Below are 18,439 nucleotides of genomic sequence, written 5' to 3' on the forward strand. Positions count from 1 at the left end.
CAACTGTTACCCTGTAGTCAGGTTAGATACACCAACTGTTACCCTGTAGCTGTAGTCAGGTTAGATACACCAACTGTTACCCTGTAGCTGTAGTCAGGTTAGATATACCAACTGTTACCCTGTAGTCAGGTTAGATACACCAACTGTTACCCTGTAGCTGTAGTCAGGTTAGATATACCAACTGTTACCCTGTAGCTGTAGTCAGGTTAGATACACCAACTGTTACCCTGTAGTCAGGTTAGATACACCAACTGTTACCCTGTAGCTGTAGTCAGGTTAGATACACCAACTGTTACCCTGTAGTCAGGTTAGATACACCAACTGTTACCCTGTAGCTGTAGTCAGGTTAGATACACCAACTGTTACCCTGTAGCTGCAGTCAGGTTAGATACACCAGCTGTTACCCTGTAGCTGTAGTCAGGTTAGATATACCAACTGTTACCCTGTAGTCAGGTTAGATACACCAACTGTTACCCTGTAGCTGTAGTCAGGTTAGATACACCAACTGTTACCTTGCCTGGAGCCCTCTAGCCTGTTCCCTCTTTACACATGGCTTTAATAAAGTAACTTTGCTTTGAGACATGACTGTAGACTTCTCTAAACACCATAGGAGTCTATACAGCCATGTCTCAGGGCAAGGAGTGACTGTAGCCTGGTCGCCAGGTTGAACTGTTAGTACTGTATTAGCCAACTACCCCTCATTTGCTGTCATGACATGACAATGAACACCGGAGAAGTTGGCTCAAGCACAGACAGAGTTCAGGAGTGGTTCGGAGTCACTCCAGACTAGGAATGACTGTCTTAGCCATTCGTTCACACAGTGTGTGATTTCTACACTTGTAAATACAGTATCTTAATCCAACAGCACTACACCTGCCGTCAGCTTTAGTGTGGTAGGGACGACTGACAGGCTACTAATTCATTTGGACAGCTCTGAGTCCAACTCGGGATAATCGTTACCTGAAAGTGGCTCACCTTTTAGCCAGGCAAATGTTTAATGGCGACGTATCCTTCAGGACTAACCTGCTCCGGGACAGGCTAACTGCATTTATCCTGAATGAAAATGTCTCAGCCACGAGTTGAGGACCAATCAAATCAGATTCCCTCCGTCTCGCAAAGATTGCATCAACATCCCCTTCATTTGAGGAAGGTGACCAGTTCAATATTTACCAAATAGTTTATTAATAAAATGTTGGGTTTTTTGTGTGTAAAAATATAGTCATATTAAAATACTTATCACATAACACATTTAGTAATGAGGATGCATTTGAAAGTTCATGCACAGTGAAACTTTTGTATGACTTTATACAATTATTTGATCATAGGAGTGGGGGAAAAGGTACTGCGTGCATTGATAATCACATCAAAGACGCCATTAACAATAGGTAATACAAGAAAGACGACTTCAAAAAGCCTCTTTCACACCATTGTTAGGGGTGTGTATGGAGGCGAAGTGTGCAGGAGATCAGAGTGTAGTAAACAGGCGCACTTTAAATCCGGTCTAAAAACGACAACACATAAAAACATAAACGTGCCAAAAACACGGAACGTAACAAAAGTATAGCGCCTGACAATATCCACATAACAATAAACAATTACACACAAAGACATGGAGGGGAACAGAGGACTAAATACAGGCAGTGTGATTATGTAATGAAAACCAGGTGTGTAATGGAACAAGACAAAACAAATGGACATATGAGAAATGGAGCGGCGATGGCTAGAAAGCCGGTGACGTCAAACAAGGAGAGGAGCCAACTTCGGCGGAAGTCGTGACCACCATAGCCTGCTAAATGTGCAAGAAAGCTTTTAATTTATGTTGCTTTCGGTACAAATGTAAATCTGTCTCTGACTCTCCCATGGGTTAATGGTTCTACGTTGTCTGAATGAAGAGTTCGGCGTTCGACCAGCCACGTGTAACATGCACGCTCAGTTACAAGCCTGCTAGAGTTTACGGCAGGCGGACGAGCAATATCCACCTCCGTAGTACGGATGAATCCTGAGCTGGAATGTGAAGTTAAGTGAAGCTAGCTAATTTCGGAAAAGCCTGGGTACATCTAGCTACTTAAGTAGTATTTCCCTCAGCTAGACCATATTTATAGCCATTTCAAAGAGTTGTCTCATTCTGAACATGCCCCTTTTCTCTCTCTCACTCTCTCTCTCTCTCTCTCTCATGCACTCTTTCTCTTTCTCTCTCTCTCTATTCTCTCTTTCTCCCTCTGTCCCTCTTTTGCTCTTGCTCTTTCTAATTCCCTCTCCTGATTCTCATTCTTTCTCTCTTGCTCTCTCTCTCCCACTCCCCCCACTCTCTCTCTGTGTCTAGCTTCCGGGCCTGTGCCATGCGATGGCTGATGGGGGGGGGGAGAGCGAGAGAGAGAGAGAGAGAAAGAGAGAGAGAGAGAGAGAGAGAGAGAATTGGTTGGTTGGAATGTTGTTCAACGGTGCGTTTTTAAATAGCCCCCTGGACCAGCCAGCCCCCTGGACCAGCCAGCCCGTATAAGGCAGAAGCCAGAGCCACTGAAAATGCAACCGTTACAAAAGATAGGAGGGGGAGGGAATCATGATAACACATAGTAGTATCAGTGATAGATACAACCTTCCAGTAACTTTCCAGTTGATGCTTTTTGTGTCAAAGAATAGACCTCACTGAAAGTAACTGAGGTTGTTGTTGACAACATGTCAAATATACAACATCTAAACTAACTAGCTCAGGAGAGCAGGTCATACGTAACAATAATAATAATTTATTACATTTCTATATCACGTTTCATAGAATCTCAAAGCGCTTCAAAAACTAACAAGCAATATATCATGACAGGTCAACCAATAGAGGCCAAGTCTTTGAAATCTGTATCCTCTGAAGATGGAGAGGGTCAGTTCATGGCTTGAGTGGAGAGAGCTGGACAGAGGATGGTAGATGATGGTGATGTAGTCTGTTGATGATCTTGTAGAGGTCAAGTCTGGGAACCAGCCTGAGTCTTATAGCCTCTGGACTTCTCCTCGTCCAGTCTGTGTAACATCCATTTGGCTGATGCCTCAGCAGCTCTGGGCACCAGAAAGATCACCACACAGAGTTCAGAATAGTAGCCAGTCGTCCTCACTACGAGCCCTCTGCCTCAGCACTGCTGGATTCCTCTAGCTGCCATTCCTCTCACTCTTCAGGCGGCTCCTCAAATTGGCAGCCAGGTGAAATAAAAAAGCTGGTACCGTGTCCAGATGCATTTTTCAAACCAAAACATTAGACACTAGGGTCAGAAGGGTTTCCTGTTTTCTGACCATGTGACCTGACCAGAAACAACCAATAAAAGTCCATAACTACAGTATGGTACCCACAGTGTTTACTGGTCAGGGGGTGACTAATGGGCTTGTAGGTATGTTCCCAGTATCACCAGAACCCAGAACCAAATCTTGAGTGTGCTGGCCGGCTACTTAATCATTTGTGTTTCGATCAGTCTGTCATGAGAGACTATGCTCCTAGTAAAAGTCGTGTGTGAAGGAAGCTTTCCTGGCCTAAAAGACAGCGGTGGAAAAAGTAAGCAACTGTCATATTTCAATAAAAGGAAAGATAAGTTAATAGAAAATAACTCAAGTAAAAGTGAAAGTCAACAAGTAAAATAGTACTTGAGTAAAATTATAAAAGTATTTGGTTTAAAAATATCCTTAAGTATCAAAAGTAAAAGTAAAAGTATGAATAATTTTAAAATACTTACATAATGCAAACCAGATGGCAACCTTTTTCTTGTTTTTTTTATTTTTACGGATAGCCAGGGGTACACACCAACACTCAGACATAATTTACAAATGAAGTATTTGTGTTTAGTGAGTCTGCCAGATCAGAGGCAGAGAGATGACCAGGGTTGTTCTCTTGATAACAATGTGAATTGGACCATTTTCTGTCCTGCTAAGCATTGAAAATGTAACAATTAATTAATTTATAAGTCCAAAAATGGATGCAGCAGCTACTGATTACCCTTTTTAATGGATACTCCCTGAAACAATCACATACAGTATGAAACAATATAATACAATTTGCTACGCTACAATACTTTTATTGTCCATTTTCATAGAAATTCATGTGTGTTTGTGTGTCTTGCTAACAGGATCCTGGTGGGGGCGCCGCGGGCCAGAGGACTGGGCATGATGCAGAGGAAGCGCCCTGGCGCTCTGTACCGCTGTCCAATCACAGGCGAGGAGTTTGACTGCGAGCGCGTGGACATCGATGGAGACGTAAACCTCGACTTGGAAAGCAAGGACAACCAGTGGCTTGGAGTAACAGTCAAGAGCCAGGGGATTGGAGGAAAGGTGGTGGTTAGTACACAATACACAACTACACAGAGGTTTCCCTGACCAACTCCAGGCCCTAGTTAGAGCCTGAAGCTCGGGTCCAGAGGTTTCCCTGACCAACTCCAGGCCCTAGTTAGAGCCTGAAGCTCGGGTCCAGAGGTTTCCCTGACCAACTCCAGGCCCTAGTTAGAGCCTGTAGCTCGGGTCCAGAGGTTTCCCTGACCAACTCCAGGCCCTAGTTAGAGCCTGTAGCTCGGGTCCAGAGGTTTCCCTGACCAACTCCAGGCCCTAGTTAGAGCCTGTAGCTCGGGTCCAGAGGTTTCCCTGACCAACTCCAGGCCCTAGTTAGAGCCTGTAGCTCGGATCCGGAGGTTTCCCTGACAAACTCCAGGCCCTAGTTAGAGCCTGTAGCTCGGGTCCAGAGGTTTCCCTGGTCAGTTTGAGTGGTTAGGAAAGCGTTTTCCAAACTCGGTCCTAGAGACCCCAAGAGGTGCATGTTTTATTTGCTCTTGCATTACACAGCTGATTCAAATAATCAACTCATCGTCAAGCTTTGATTATTTGAATCAGCTGTGTAGTGCCAGGGCAAAAACCAAAAACCCTTGGGGTAGCCAAGACCGAGTTTGGGAAACACTGAGTTAGGAAGAATTCATGTTTGTAGAATGGCCAGCCATCTATTGTAGTTGTCTCAGTTATGCTGAGATGGTACTACTACTGCTCCTGCCTCTGTTCAGACCTGTGGGACCTCTTCAATGAACCAAACCTGTGAGACCTCTTCAATGAAGAGGCGGCAGGTAGCCTAGTGGTTAGGGCGTTGAGCCAGTAACCGAAAGGTTGCTAGATTGAATCCCCTAGCTGACAAGGTAAAAATCTGTCATTCTGCCCCTGAACAAGGCAGTTAACCCACTGTTCCTAGGCTGTCATTGTAAATAAGAATTGGTTCTTAACTGACTTGCCTAGTTAAATATATATATATATTTTAAATGATCCAGACCTGTTGGACCTCTTTAATGATCCAGACCTGTAGGAGGTCTTCAATGAACCAGACCTGTGGGACCCCGTCAATGAATCAGACCTGTGGGACCTCTTCAATGAACCAGACCTGTGGGACCTCATCAATGAACCAGACCTGTGGGACCCCGTCAATGAATCAGACCTGTGGGACCTCTTCAATGAACCAGACCTGTGGGACCAATTCAATGAACCAGACCTGTGGGACCTCTTCAATGAATCAGACCTGTGGGACCAATTCAATGAACCAGACCTGTGGGACCTCTTCAATGAATCAGACCTGTGGGACCAATTCAATGAACCAGACCTGTGGGACCAATTCAATGAACCAGACCTGTGGGACCAATTCAATGAACCAGACCTGTGGGACCAATTCAATGAACCAGACCTGTGGGACCAATTCAATGAACCAGACCTGTGGGACCAATTCAATGAACCAGACCTGTGGGACCTCATCAATGAACCAGACCTGTGGGACCTCTTCAATGAACCAGACCTGTTGAACCTCTTCAATGAAGCAAACTTGTGCCCACCTGTACGAGTTGTGTTTAGCATGTCTGTAGTGTAGTAGACCATCTATTCCAGTTACTTAGCTTCTCTGCCGCCTCTGTCCAAACCTGTAGGACCTCTTCAATGAACCTACTACTCTATACCTCTCCTGACCCTTTTTTTCCAGACGTGTGCCCATCTGTACGAGCTGCGTCAGCGCGTGGGCCTGCCATTGGAGACGCGGGACCCCATCGGGCGTTGCTACGTGCTCAGTGAGGACCTGACCGAGAGGGATGACCTAGATGGAGGGGAGTGGAAGTTCTGTGAGGGGCGATCCCAGGGACACGAACAGTTTGGCTTCTGTCAGCAGGGTCTGTCTGCCGCCTTCACACCTGACAACCAATTTATCATGTTCGGAGCTCCTGGAACATATAACTGGAAAGGTACAGTGACATAACTTTTTTTTAAATGTTTTTATCTCATTGAGACACACCTGTTTAAATACAGCTTAAATAGTGATGACTGACAGCTGAGGTGTTTCAAATGGTAGTTAGGTCAAAGCTTGTTGTCAGATGTTTTCATACACGTCTTATTGTGTTGACTCCGCTACTATACAGTATGCCTTTACTTTACTTATTGAATCGTAAAAATATTTTTGCCACTTTCTAAAATGATGGAGTTAGACTGAAAATATATTATTGGAGCTTTTTAGTCAGTTTTTCCCTTACAGTTGTCGTACTGAAAAAAAACGACCCAAAAACCATCAATTCTTTTGAAAAAAAATGACATGTATTTCAGTGGCCAAATCATTGCCTACTGATAAGCCTACTGACTGGCCCCAGCAGTCATACTGATCGATGAAAGTGATTGATTCCCAGCAGGTAGTTAATGGGCTGATGGATGGAACTGTCATTATTTAATGTCAGGGATCAACATGGCTGGAATTATGGATCATTGTTTCATATATTAAACAGGCCTTAGGTGGAGTCACGATTTACATGATATTGTACATGACATTTTTACTATGGAACCCTAGAGATGGTTTACTTTATCCTGTACATATCTGTTTTGTATGTGTTTGAAAATGAAAGTGTGTGTGTTTGGCAATAGAGAGAGAGAGAGTGTGTGCTAGTGTGTGTGTGTGTGTGTGTGTGTGTGTGTGTGTCTGTCTGTCTGTCTGTCTGTCTGTCTGTCTGTCTGTCTGTCTGTCTGTCTGTCTGTCTGTCTGTCTGTCTGTCTGTCTGTCTGTCTGTCTGTCTCTAACTCTGTTCCTTCCAGGAGAGATGCGTGTCCAGCTACTAAACCAGACTTTACTGGATCTGGGTTTCTATGACGACGGGCCCTATGAAGTGGCGGATGAGAAACAAATGAATGCTCAGCTGATCCCTGTTCCCTACCATAGTTACCTGGGTAGGACCGTCCCTGCCCAGCCCTCTCCTGCTCCTCTCACACAGCTGTCTGCCTGCTGCACTGTCTCACCAGAGATCACTGAGCACAGCATAGGACAGGACAGGAGAGAAGGCCAGGGAAGGATGACAACTGACGACACACTCTACCCAAAATAAATACCTATCGCAGACCTAGAGGACTCAGAGTAGCTACCAACATGGCTCTGGAAAGGCAGACAGGCCCAGACCAGTGCGGTACAGACCAGTAGTGGACTACATAGAGAAAAGGTGGCATTTCAGACACACCCTTGTACTGTTTCTCTGTTTCTCTCCTGTCTGTATGGGCCATCCCTGACCCTGCTTTGTGTATGAGTGTGATTCCCCAGAGCTGAATCCAGACAGCTCCACCTCAATATTCTGAATACTTTCCCACATGAAGTAGCTACTGTAGGAATGGACCAATCATGAAGTAGCTACTGTAGGAATGGACCAATCATGAAGTAGCTACTGTAGGAATGGACCAATCATGAAGTAGCTACTGTAGGAATGGACCATTCATGAAGTAGCTACTGTAGGAATGGACCAGTCATGAAGTAGCTACTGTAGGAATGGACCAATCATGAAGTAGCTACTGTGGGAATGGACCAATCATGAAGTAGCTACTGTGGGAATGGACCAATCATGAAGTAGCTACTGTAGGGATGGACCAATCATGAAGTAGCTACTGTAGGAAAGGACCAGTCATGAAGTAGCTACTGTAGGAATGGACCAATCATGATATAAATGACACGCAGAGAGACTCTGTGCCCTGCTAAACATTACAAACTGATCTGTGACCAGGCTAAGTCTGTCTGTTCTTGGAGTCAGTGGGTTTGCGTTTCCCCCACAGACAGTTCTGGTAGTGCATTCTGGGTACAGCGTGAGTCAGTCTTGTCGTCCTTCTGTTAGGTACCAGTGGTTTACCCACAAACCACTGGTACCAGGAAGAAGAAAACACAATCACAGCACAGTCCTTTCTCACCTGCACTCCCTCTCTCTCTCCTTGTCACCCTGTTCCCCTTCACCACCTCCCCTCCTCCACTCCCTCCACCCCTCCCCTCCCCTCCCACTCCTTCCTCGCTCTCTTCCTCTCTCTCTTCCTCTCTCTCGGGCCGCAGGGCTCTTGTTCATGGCTAGTCCCGATGAAGATGCGCTGGTGTACAAAACTCTGGAGCCACACTCCAACCGGCCCATGTTTGAGGACGTAGCTCAGAATAGCTACTTAGGTTTGTAGCTTGGAGTGAGGTGATTCATGTTGATACAACTTCCTGTATCAAGTCTCCAGGGTTGTGGTCAATTCAATTTCAATGTCAGTCAATTCAGAATGTAAACAAAATTCCAATTCTAAATTGTCCACATTGAAAAGCATTGCAGAGAATTGGAATTTCAGTGTACTTCCTGAGTTGATTAGAATTGGAATGGAATTAACCCCAACCCTTCTGTCCTCCCACCTGCCCTTACCCCCGTGTGTTGGTGTATGCTCGTTGCTAGCTCTTCTCTAGAACGTGTTTAGAATGTACGTAGATTCCAACATAGAACTCCTGTCTGGTCTGCATGTCTCTCTGTGTTACTATCAGTCTGTCTGTCAGTCTGTTTGGTGTAGTGGTCTGTACAGCCTGTCAGTCTGTATGGTGGGGCAGTCTGCACAGCCTGTCAGTCTGTCAGTCTGTATGGTGGGGTGGTCTGTACAGCCTGTCAGTCTGTCAGTCTGTATGGTGGGGTGGTCTGCACAGCCTGTCAGTCTGTCAGTCTGTATGGTGGGGCGGTCTGCACAGGCTGTCAGTCTGTATGGTGTAGTGGTCTGCACAGCCTGTCAGTCTGTATGGTGGGGCGGTCTGTACAGCCTGTCAGTCTGTCAGTCTGTATGGTGGGGTGGTCTGTACAGCCTGTCAGTCTGTCAGTCTGTTTGGTGTAGTGGTCTGCACAGCCTGTCAGTCTGTATGGTGGGGAAGTCTGCACAGCCTGTCAGTCTGTCAGTCTGTATGGTGGGGCGGTCTGTACAGCCTGTCAGTCTGTCAGTCTGTATGGTGGGGTGGTCTGTACAGCCTGTCAGTCTGTATGGTGGGGCGGTCTGCACAGCCTGTCAGTCTGTCAGTCTGTATGGTGGGGTGGTCTGTACAGCCTGTCAGTCTGTATGGTGGGGAAGTCTGCACAGCCTGTCAGTCTGTCAGTCTGTATGGTGGGGTGGTCTGTACAGCCTGTCAGTCTGTCAGTCTGTAGTTTACTCTACGATGTGGTGGTTTGGAGCTGTCCAGGGTACCTTGGTGGTGGTTTTTATATACAGTACATCTAGATCTACATACTTATCTATGTTTTGTAGATACAGGTAACGTTGCTAAGTAAAATAAAGGGGTTTGAAGTGAAATAAGTAAGTAAAGCAGAATTTATAAACAAATCTCACAGTGAACAAAATATTCTGAGATCACCGGGGTAATCGTCCATGGAGCCCTGTGTAGAAAGACAATACTAACATGTACAGTATACTGTATCTCAAAGAGGGATTTGCAGAAGGTGGAATGATACTGCTCCTACAGCGTAGGCTCCGTGGGGAATAGAGTGTTTAGAATCTGCATTCTAGTGCACAGTTTAGAGCAGTCCTTTCCTTGGAGTTGAGTGTTTAGAGCAGTCCTTTCCTTGGAGCTGAGTGTTTACAGCAGTCCTTTCCTTGGAGTTGAGTGTTTAGAGAAGTCCTTTCCTTGGAGTTGAGTGTTTAGAGCAGTCCTTTCCTTGGAGTTGAGTGTTTAGAGCAGTCCTTTCCTTGGAGCTGAGTGTTTACAGCAGTCCTTTCCTTGGAGCTGAGTGTTTACAGCAGTCCTTTCCTTGGAGTTGAGTGTTTAGAGAAGTCCTTTCCTTGGAGTTGAGTGTTTAGAGCAGTCCTTTCCTTGGAGTTGAGTGTTTAGAGCAGTCCTTTCCTTGGAGCTGAGTGTTTACAGCAGTCCTTTCCTTGGAGCTGAGTGTTTACAGCAGTCCTTTCCTTGGAGTTGAGTGTTTAGAGAAGTCCTTTCCTTGGAGTTGAGTGTTTAGAGCAGTCCTTTCCTTGGAGTTGAGTGTTTAGAGCAGTCCGTTGCTTGGAGCTGAGTGACATCTCTCTTATTGATAAGAGATACTTGCTCATTCCCATTTTAGATCCAGCTAATTGACTATAACCAATAACGTTTTGTCCATCCCATTGATTGTTTCCATCAACCATGTGGATCTATTCTACATCTGTAAACCTCTCTATTCTCATCCTCCTCTATACAACAACTTGATTGCCTCCCAAAGAGCTCCTTATTCCCTATATACAGTATTGTGCACTGTGGGCCCTTTAGGCTCTGGTCTAAAGTAGTGCACTGTGGGCCCTATAGAACCTTGTCAAAAGTAGTGCCCTATATAGAGAATAGGGTTCCATTTGGGAGGAATATCCTGCCTTATCCCTCGTCCTCCACATCCTTAATGGCCATTATAACCTTTGACCCCTCACTTATAACTCGCTGCATGCCTCCATTGACCCTCTAACCAAATTACATAATGACTAAATACACATACCATATGTTTTGCACGCTTACTAAAAGGCCACAGACAGACGATAGTGCTATTACTGGTTATGTTTTAGTTTAGTTAAATGGCAGATTAAAGTTAAATCCAAATAAAAATGCAGAATTAAATTAAATCCAAATTAAATGCAGAATTAAATGTTAAGGAATTTCACCACAGTCTGTTGTCATCTTCCTCTCTGACTGACTTCACACGGGATTCTACTCATCTTTACTGATAAAGATGTCCAATGTACTGTATAGTATAATAACAGTATGATCCTTTATAGTCCAGGACTTCCTGGAAACCAGCCCTGTATGCATTGTATTATGTATTATGTATCCATTAGACATTGTATTATGTCTAATGGAGATTCTCCAATAAAATGATCTCTTAGTCCAAGACCAGGCTTGATATGTGTCCGGGAAACTTGTCCCTAATGTCTTAAAATGTAAATAGCTTATTATAATGTAAATAGCTTATAATTAAATCCAGTCTTTCGACTGAGTGAACAAGTCACTACCCAGGCAGCAGCAGTTGTACATGCTGTTTCTTCTGAGATCGTATCGATTAAATCTGATTACTGTTGGATAGAGAACCCAGCGTAGTCCACTGATGAGTCAGGCCCAGTTTTTCCACAGTAACTGCCAAAATAAATACTGCCAATAAAAAATGAAATGTTTAAATTTTCCAATTTGTCTTCACACGATTTTCCGTTGACAGAAAGTCCCACTGAGAACTACTGATCAGAGATCAGTAAAGTAGCTACAATACATTTAGATCCATTTATACCTCACATAAGTCTTTCAACCACGAGGGCCCGCAATGTAGACAGCTGCACAACACAACTGTTTGCAAGGGCCCCATTCCCGAAACCTGCTGGGCCTCATTCGGTTTAAAAAAGGTTGCAGGATAAAGCCTCCCTTCCCTTTATGGCTTTACGGAGAGGATCAGACTTCTTTGTGTAAAAGACAGAGGATCAGACTTCTTTGTGTAAAAGACAGAGGATCAGACTTCTTTGTGTAAAAGACAGAGGATCAGACTTCTTTGTGTAAAAGACAGAGAGGATCAGACTTCTTTGTGTAAAAGACAGAGGATCAGACTTCTTTGTGTAAAAGACAGAGGATCAGACTTCTTTGTGTAAAAGACAGAGGATCAGACTTCTTTGTGTAAAAGACAGAGAGGATCAGACTTCTTTGTGTAAAAGACAGAGGATCAGACTTCTTTGTGTAAAAGACAGAGGATCAGACTTCTTTGTGTAAAAGTCAGAGAGGATCGGACTTCTTTGTGTAAAAGTCAGAGAGGATCAGACTTCTTTGTGTAAAAGACAGAGGATCAGACTTCTTTGTGTAAAAGACAGAGAGGATCAGACTTCTTTGTGTAAAAGACAGAGGATCAGACTTCTTTGTGTAAAAGACAGAGGATCAGACTTCTTTGTGTAAAAGACAGAGAGGATCAGACTTCTTTGTGTAAAAGACAGAGGATCAGACTTCTTTGTGTAAAAGACAGAGGATCAGACTTCTTTGTGTAAAAGACAGAGAGGATCAGACTTCTTTGTGTAAAAGACAGAGGATCAGACTTCTTTGTGTAAAAGACAGAGGATCAGACTTCTTTGTGTAAAAGACAGAGAGGATCGGACTTCTTTGTGTAAAAGTCAGAGAGGATCAGACTTCTTTGTGTAAAAGACAGAGGATCAGACTTCTTTGTGTAAAAGACAGAGAGGATCAGACTTCTTTGTGTAAAAGACAGAGGATCAGACTTCTTTGTGTAAAAGACAGAGGATCAGACTTCTTTGTGTAAAAGACAGAGAGGATCAGACTTCTTTGTGTAAAAGACAGAGGATCAGACTTCTTTGTGTAAAAGACAGAGGATCAGACTTCTTTGTGTAAAAGACAGAGAGGATCAGACTTCTTTGTGTAAAAGACAGAGGATCAGACTTTTTTGTGTAAAAGACAGAGAGGATCAGACTTCTTTGTGTAAAAGACAGAGAGGATCAGACTTCTTTGTGTAAAAGACAGAGGATCAGACTTCTTTGTGTAAAAGACAGAGAGGATCGGACTTCTTTGTGTAAAAGACAGAGGATCAGACTTCTTTGTGTAAAAGACAGAGGATCAGACTTCTTTGTGTAAAAGACAGAGGATCAGACTTCTTTGTGTAAAAGACAGAGGATCGGACTTCTTTGTGTAAAAGACAGAGGATCAGACTTCTTTGTGTAAAAGACAGAGGATCAGACTTCTTTGTGTAAAAGACAGAGGATCAGACTTCTTTGTGTAAAAGACAGAGAGGATCAGACTTCTTTGTGTAAAAGTCAGAGAGGATCATACTTCTTTGTGTAAAAGACAGAGGATCAGACTTCTTTGTGTAAAAGACAGAGGATCAGACTTCTTTGTGTAAAAGACAGAGAGGATCAGACTTCTTTGTGTAAAAGACAGAGGATCAGACTTCTTTGTGTAAAAGTCAGAGAGGATCAGACTTCTTTGTGTAAAAGACAGAGGATCAGACTTCTTTGTGTAAAAGTCAGAGAGGATCAGACTTCTTTGTATAAAAGACAGAGGATCAGACTTCTTTGTAATAGTAAAGGCCTCCATTATTTTGGGTAGATATCAACTCTAACTGTAGCATTCCTCTTAAAGGGACACAAATACATTTTACTGGAGTTGTGATGACTTTTTTCGTGAAAAGACAAATTAGTTACCTCTCTTAAAGGCCTAGTTTGTTATAGTTACAGACATTTTCTCTTAATCTCTTAAAGGCCTACAGTGTTACTGGGTCACATGTCCAACTGTAGCATTCATCTTAAAGGGACACAGCTGCATTTGTTACTTGTTCTACAGTGAGTCAGACAGCAGAATTCCACACCTGTTGCCTTGGAGCTTCTACAAAATGCATCAAAACAGAAAAAGCTACCAAACAGCTAATTAGGTCATAGTCTACATTTTAGTCATTTAGCAGACACTCTTATCCAGAGCAACTAGTAAGTGCCTTGATCGAGAGCACATCAACAGACTTTTCACCTAATCAGCTTTGGGATTTGAACCTGCAACCTTTCAATTACTGGCTTAACACTCTTTACCACTAGGCTACCTGTTCTCTCAAGGTTAATTTATTAACTAGTTACGATTCTCAAGCTGGTGAATTATTTGACCAGACTAATGTATTCAGCATATGTCTGACCACCAGTCTCCTACAGTAGTTCTGCCAACCTTTTGGTCGTTCCACACCTGTCGCCCTGAACTTCTCCGTGTCTGTCTCTGTTTGTCTCTCTGGATGTGTGTCTAGAGGATGCTTTAGCATAGTATTTGTCTGTCTCTGTGTTTGTCTATGAGATGCTTCTGCCTGAATGTTGACCCTGGACTAAAACAAGGCTCCCTGCCAATCCCTCCTCTGACACCCCGCATGTTGGAATATAGCATTTTTTTTTGTCATTGTGAATTAAATTTTTGATTTGTATCTGATATTTTTCCACACTGCTCGCTGAAACATGCTCATGTCACATCACATGCACGTTCAATTCCCTCCTCTTTCACTATTTCACTATACCACTGCAGACACACCCCTCGCATCCCTACACACACCACATCCTGAGGGAGTAAATCCCATTAAAGTAAGATGAATGCTCTGTTTACATGTTTACATGTTTACATGTTTACATGCTTCCTGAGCAGGAACCGCTGCTGCACTATAGTAACACTAGGAATCTTCTGTTTCACTTCTTGCCACACACACAGACCTAGTCTTTACCTCTGTAGAAGACAATCATGCCCACCTCCCCACACACACACACACACACACACACACACACACACACACACACACACACACACACACACACACACACACACACACACACACACACACACACACTACTGCTACTAACTGTTATCCCATGATGCCTTGCTCCAGGCTTCTCAGTGGACTCTGCTAAAGGCATAATGAGTCGTGGTGAGCTGACCTTCGTGGCGGGGGCTCCGAGAGCCAATCACACGGGAGCGGTGGTGCTGTTGCGTAAAGATAACATGTACCGCCTGGTGCCGCAGCACATCCTGTGGGGAGAGGAGCTGGCTTCTTCCTTTGGGTACTCTGTGGCTACGGCTGATCTCAACAGTGACGGGTGAGAACTAATGCATATGTCTGCTGCTGATACTATTGATAGTAGTTTATAGGAATGTATAGACAGGTACTCTGTGGCCATGACTCAACAGTGATGGCTGAGTAAGGTTCCACATTTCCAGAAAATTCCCAGTTCCCATGTTTTCAGAAATCCCAGTTGGAAGTTTTCCGGAATTAGGTAGGAAAGGATGGAATCCTATAACTGGGAATACTCTGACCAGGATTTCTAAAGAACCTTGGAAAACATTGATTTCAGTTACAGATGTTTATATTTATATAATATATAAATAATTATATGTTTATATTTATATAATATATAAATAATGACATGTTTATATTTTTATAATATAATATATAAATAATGATATGTTTATATTTATATAATATATAAATAATGATATGTTTATATTTATATAATATATAAATAATGACATGTTTATATTTATATAATATAATATATAAATAATGACATGTTTATATTTATATAATATATAAATAATGACATGTTTATATTTATATAATATATAAATAATGACATGTTTATATTTATATAATATATAAATAATGACATGTTTATATTTATATAATATATAAATAATGATGTGTTTATATTTATATAATATATAAATAATGATATGTTTATATTTATATAATATATAAATAATGACATGTTTATATTTATATAATATATAAATAATGATATGTTTATATTTATATAATATATAATTAATGATATGTTTATATTTATATAATATATAAATAATGATACGTTTATATTTATATAATATATAAATAATTATATGTTTATATTTATATAATATATAAATAATCACATGTTTATATTTATATAATATAATTTATAAATAATTATATGTTTATATTTATATAATATAATATATAAATAATGACATGTTTATATTTATATAATATATAAATAATGATATGTTTATATTTATATAATATATAAATAATGACATGTTTATATTTATATACTATATAAATAATGATATGTTTATATTTATATAATATATAAATAATGATATGTTTATATTTATATAATATATAAATAATGATATGTTTATATTTATATAATATATAAATAATGATATGTTTATATTTATATAATATATAAATAATGATATGTTTATATTTATATAATATATAAATAATGACATGTTTATATTTATATAATATATAAATAATTATATGTTTATATTTATATAATATATAAATAATTATATGTTTATATTTACATAATATATAAATAATGATATGTTTATATTTATATAATATTTAAATAATGATATGTTTATATTTATATAATATATAAATAATGATATGTTTATATTTATATAATATATAAATAATTATATGTTTATATAATATATAAATAATCACATGTTTATATTTATATAATATAATTTATAAATAATGATATGTTTATATTTATATAATATAATATATAAATAATGATATGTTTATATTTATATAATATATACATAATTATATGTTTATATTTATATAATATATAAATAATGATATGTTTATATTTATATAATATATAAATAATGATATGTTTATATTTATATAATATATACATAATGATATGTTTATATTTATATAATATATAAATAAATATATGTTTATATTTATACAATATATAAATAATTATATGTTTATATTTATATAATATATAAATAATGATATGTTTATATTTGTAACCATCATCTTCTTGTTTCCATCCAAGATTCTGTAGAGCTCTTTCTGAACCGCCCTCCCTTTTCTCCCTACTTCCCTGTTCTCTCCCCCCAGCTGGACAGACCTGATAGTGGGAGCTCCTAACTACTTTGACCGAAAAGCAGAGATCGGAGGTGCTGTGTACATCTTCCTCAACCCATTCGGTAACTGGGAGTATGCTCAGCCAATCAGGCTCAATGGAACCTATGACTCCATGTTTGGATTGACCGTCAACAATGTGGGAGACTTGGACAGGGACGGATATGACGGTGAGGAAGGACTGGATCAAATCAAATCAAAAGTTTATTTAAACAACATTCACTTTACAATCCACTGATTTGAAGGGCTTGAGTCACTGGGGCCGCGTCCCAAATGGCACCCTATTCCCTATGTAGTGCACTACTTTTACCAGCGCTCTTGTCAAAAGCAGTGCACTACATAGGGAATAGGGTGCCATTTGGTACGCAAGCCTATTGTCCTTAGGATCACGAGTTTTCCTGATAATTTTATGAAAGATAAAACAAAATCCTACACACTGCAGTTACCAGTACGACTGTTTGTTACACTTATACTTACACGAACGCAATACAACTGATAAATAGCTACACAGACTATCAGAGTTTACCTTGTATCTTTATCCACCTTTCATTTGTATTTTTGCACTGTCTCTACGCACACTCACAGGGCCCTACACACTCACACACACTGTCACTCCAACAAACACACACACACACACACACACACACACACACACACACACACACACACACACACACACACACACACCACTGATATTAGCTGGTATCCCAAGATGCCTTGCTCCAGGTTGAGCTCCAGCAGGTGAATATAAAAAAGGAAGTAAAAGTCCAGGTCACCTGAGCAAGAAACCCTCTTGACTAGCGTCACAAAATTCCGGGAACTTTCAATAAATTCCCTGGTTTTCCCGAATTCCCGTAATCAGGAGAGAATAAGCAGGGAATCTGGAATTCTCCATCCAGGATTTCTGGAATTTATTGAAAGTCCCAGAATTTTACAACCCTACCCCTGACCCTACAAAAGACAATGCCTTAATGAGGCTTAGTAGAGTTTATATGCAATGTGTTTCTGTCTCTCCGTCCAGACATTGCTGTGGGGGCTCCGTTCGATGGAGATGGAAAAGTGTTCATCTACCGAGGCTTGTCCTCAGGCATCGACACCAAGCCTGCACAGGTAAGAAGAGCTTTTAGAAAGCTTGTTGCTCATCACTGAGTGTATTAAGTTGCACCTACCCTGATTTTTCCCTCAGAACAGCCTCAATTCGTTGGGGACAGGGACTCTACAAGGTGTTGAAAGCTTTCCACAGGGATGCTGGCCCATGTTGACTCCAATGCTTCCCAAATTTGTTAAGTTGGCTGGATGTCCTTTAGGTGGTGGACCATTCCTGATACACATGGGAAACTGTTGAGCGTGAAAAACCCAGCAGCATTGCAGTTCTTGACGCAATCCTGGCACCTGGCACCTACTACCATACCCCGTTTAAATGCACTTACATCTTTTGTCTTGCCCATTCACCCTCAGAATGGCACACATACACAATCCATGTCTCAAGTGTCTCAAGGACTAGAAATCCTAATATGACCTATCTCCTCCCCTTCATCTAAACTGATTGAAGTGGATTTAACAAGTGATATCAATAAGGGATCATAGCTTTCACCTGGATTCAGCCTGCTCAGTCTATGTCATGGAACGTTAATGTGTTTTATAGTCAGTGTACAGTGGGGGAAAAAGTATTTGATCTCCTGCTGATTTTGTACGTTTGCCCACTGACAAAGAAAGGATCAGCCTATCGTTTTAATGGTAGGTTTATTTGAACAGTGAGAGACAGA

The 18,439-nt window shown here is 41.1% G+C and overlaps 1 protein-coding gene across 3 annotated transcripts in view; it reads left to right on the top strand.

Moving 5' to 3' along the window:
- Positions 1–18,439, top strand: part of LOC115150057 (integrin alpha-7) — a 77,022-nt gene that overhangs the window by 28,299 nt on the left and 30,284 nt on the right. For 2 of the 3 annotated variants that reach the window (XM_029692958.1, XM_029692960.1), the window contains exons 2-7: positions 4,101–4,308; positions 5,972–6,227; positions 7,063–7,194; positions 14,631–14,838; positions 16,650–16,843; positions 17,695–17,783. In XM_029692958.1, coding sequence (XP_029548818.1) covers positions 4,101–4,308; positions 5,972–6,227; positions 7,063–7,194; positions 14,631–14,838; positions 16,650–16,843; positions 17,695–17,783 — 1,087 coding nt within the window. Of the gene's footprint in view, positions 1–4,100; positions 4,309–5,971; positions 6,228–7,062; positions 7,195–8,329; positions 8,438–14,630; positions 14,839–16,649; positions 16,844–17,694; positions 17,784–18,439 lie in introns of all 3 variants that reach the window. The other variant, XM_029692959.1, reaches the window with a different exon arrangement.

Source organism: Salmo trutta, chromosome 16 (assembly GCF_901001165.1).
Source record: "Salmo trutta chromosome 16, fSalTru1.1, whole genome shotgun sequence".
Taxonomy (NCBI): Eukaryota; Metazoa; Chordata; class Actinopteri; order Salmoniformes; family Salmonidae; genus Salmo; species Salmo trutta.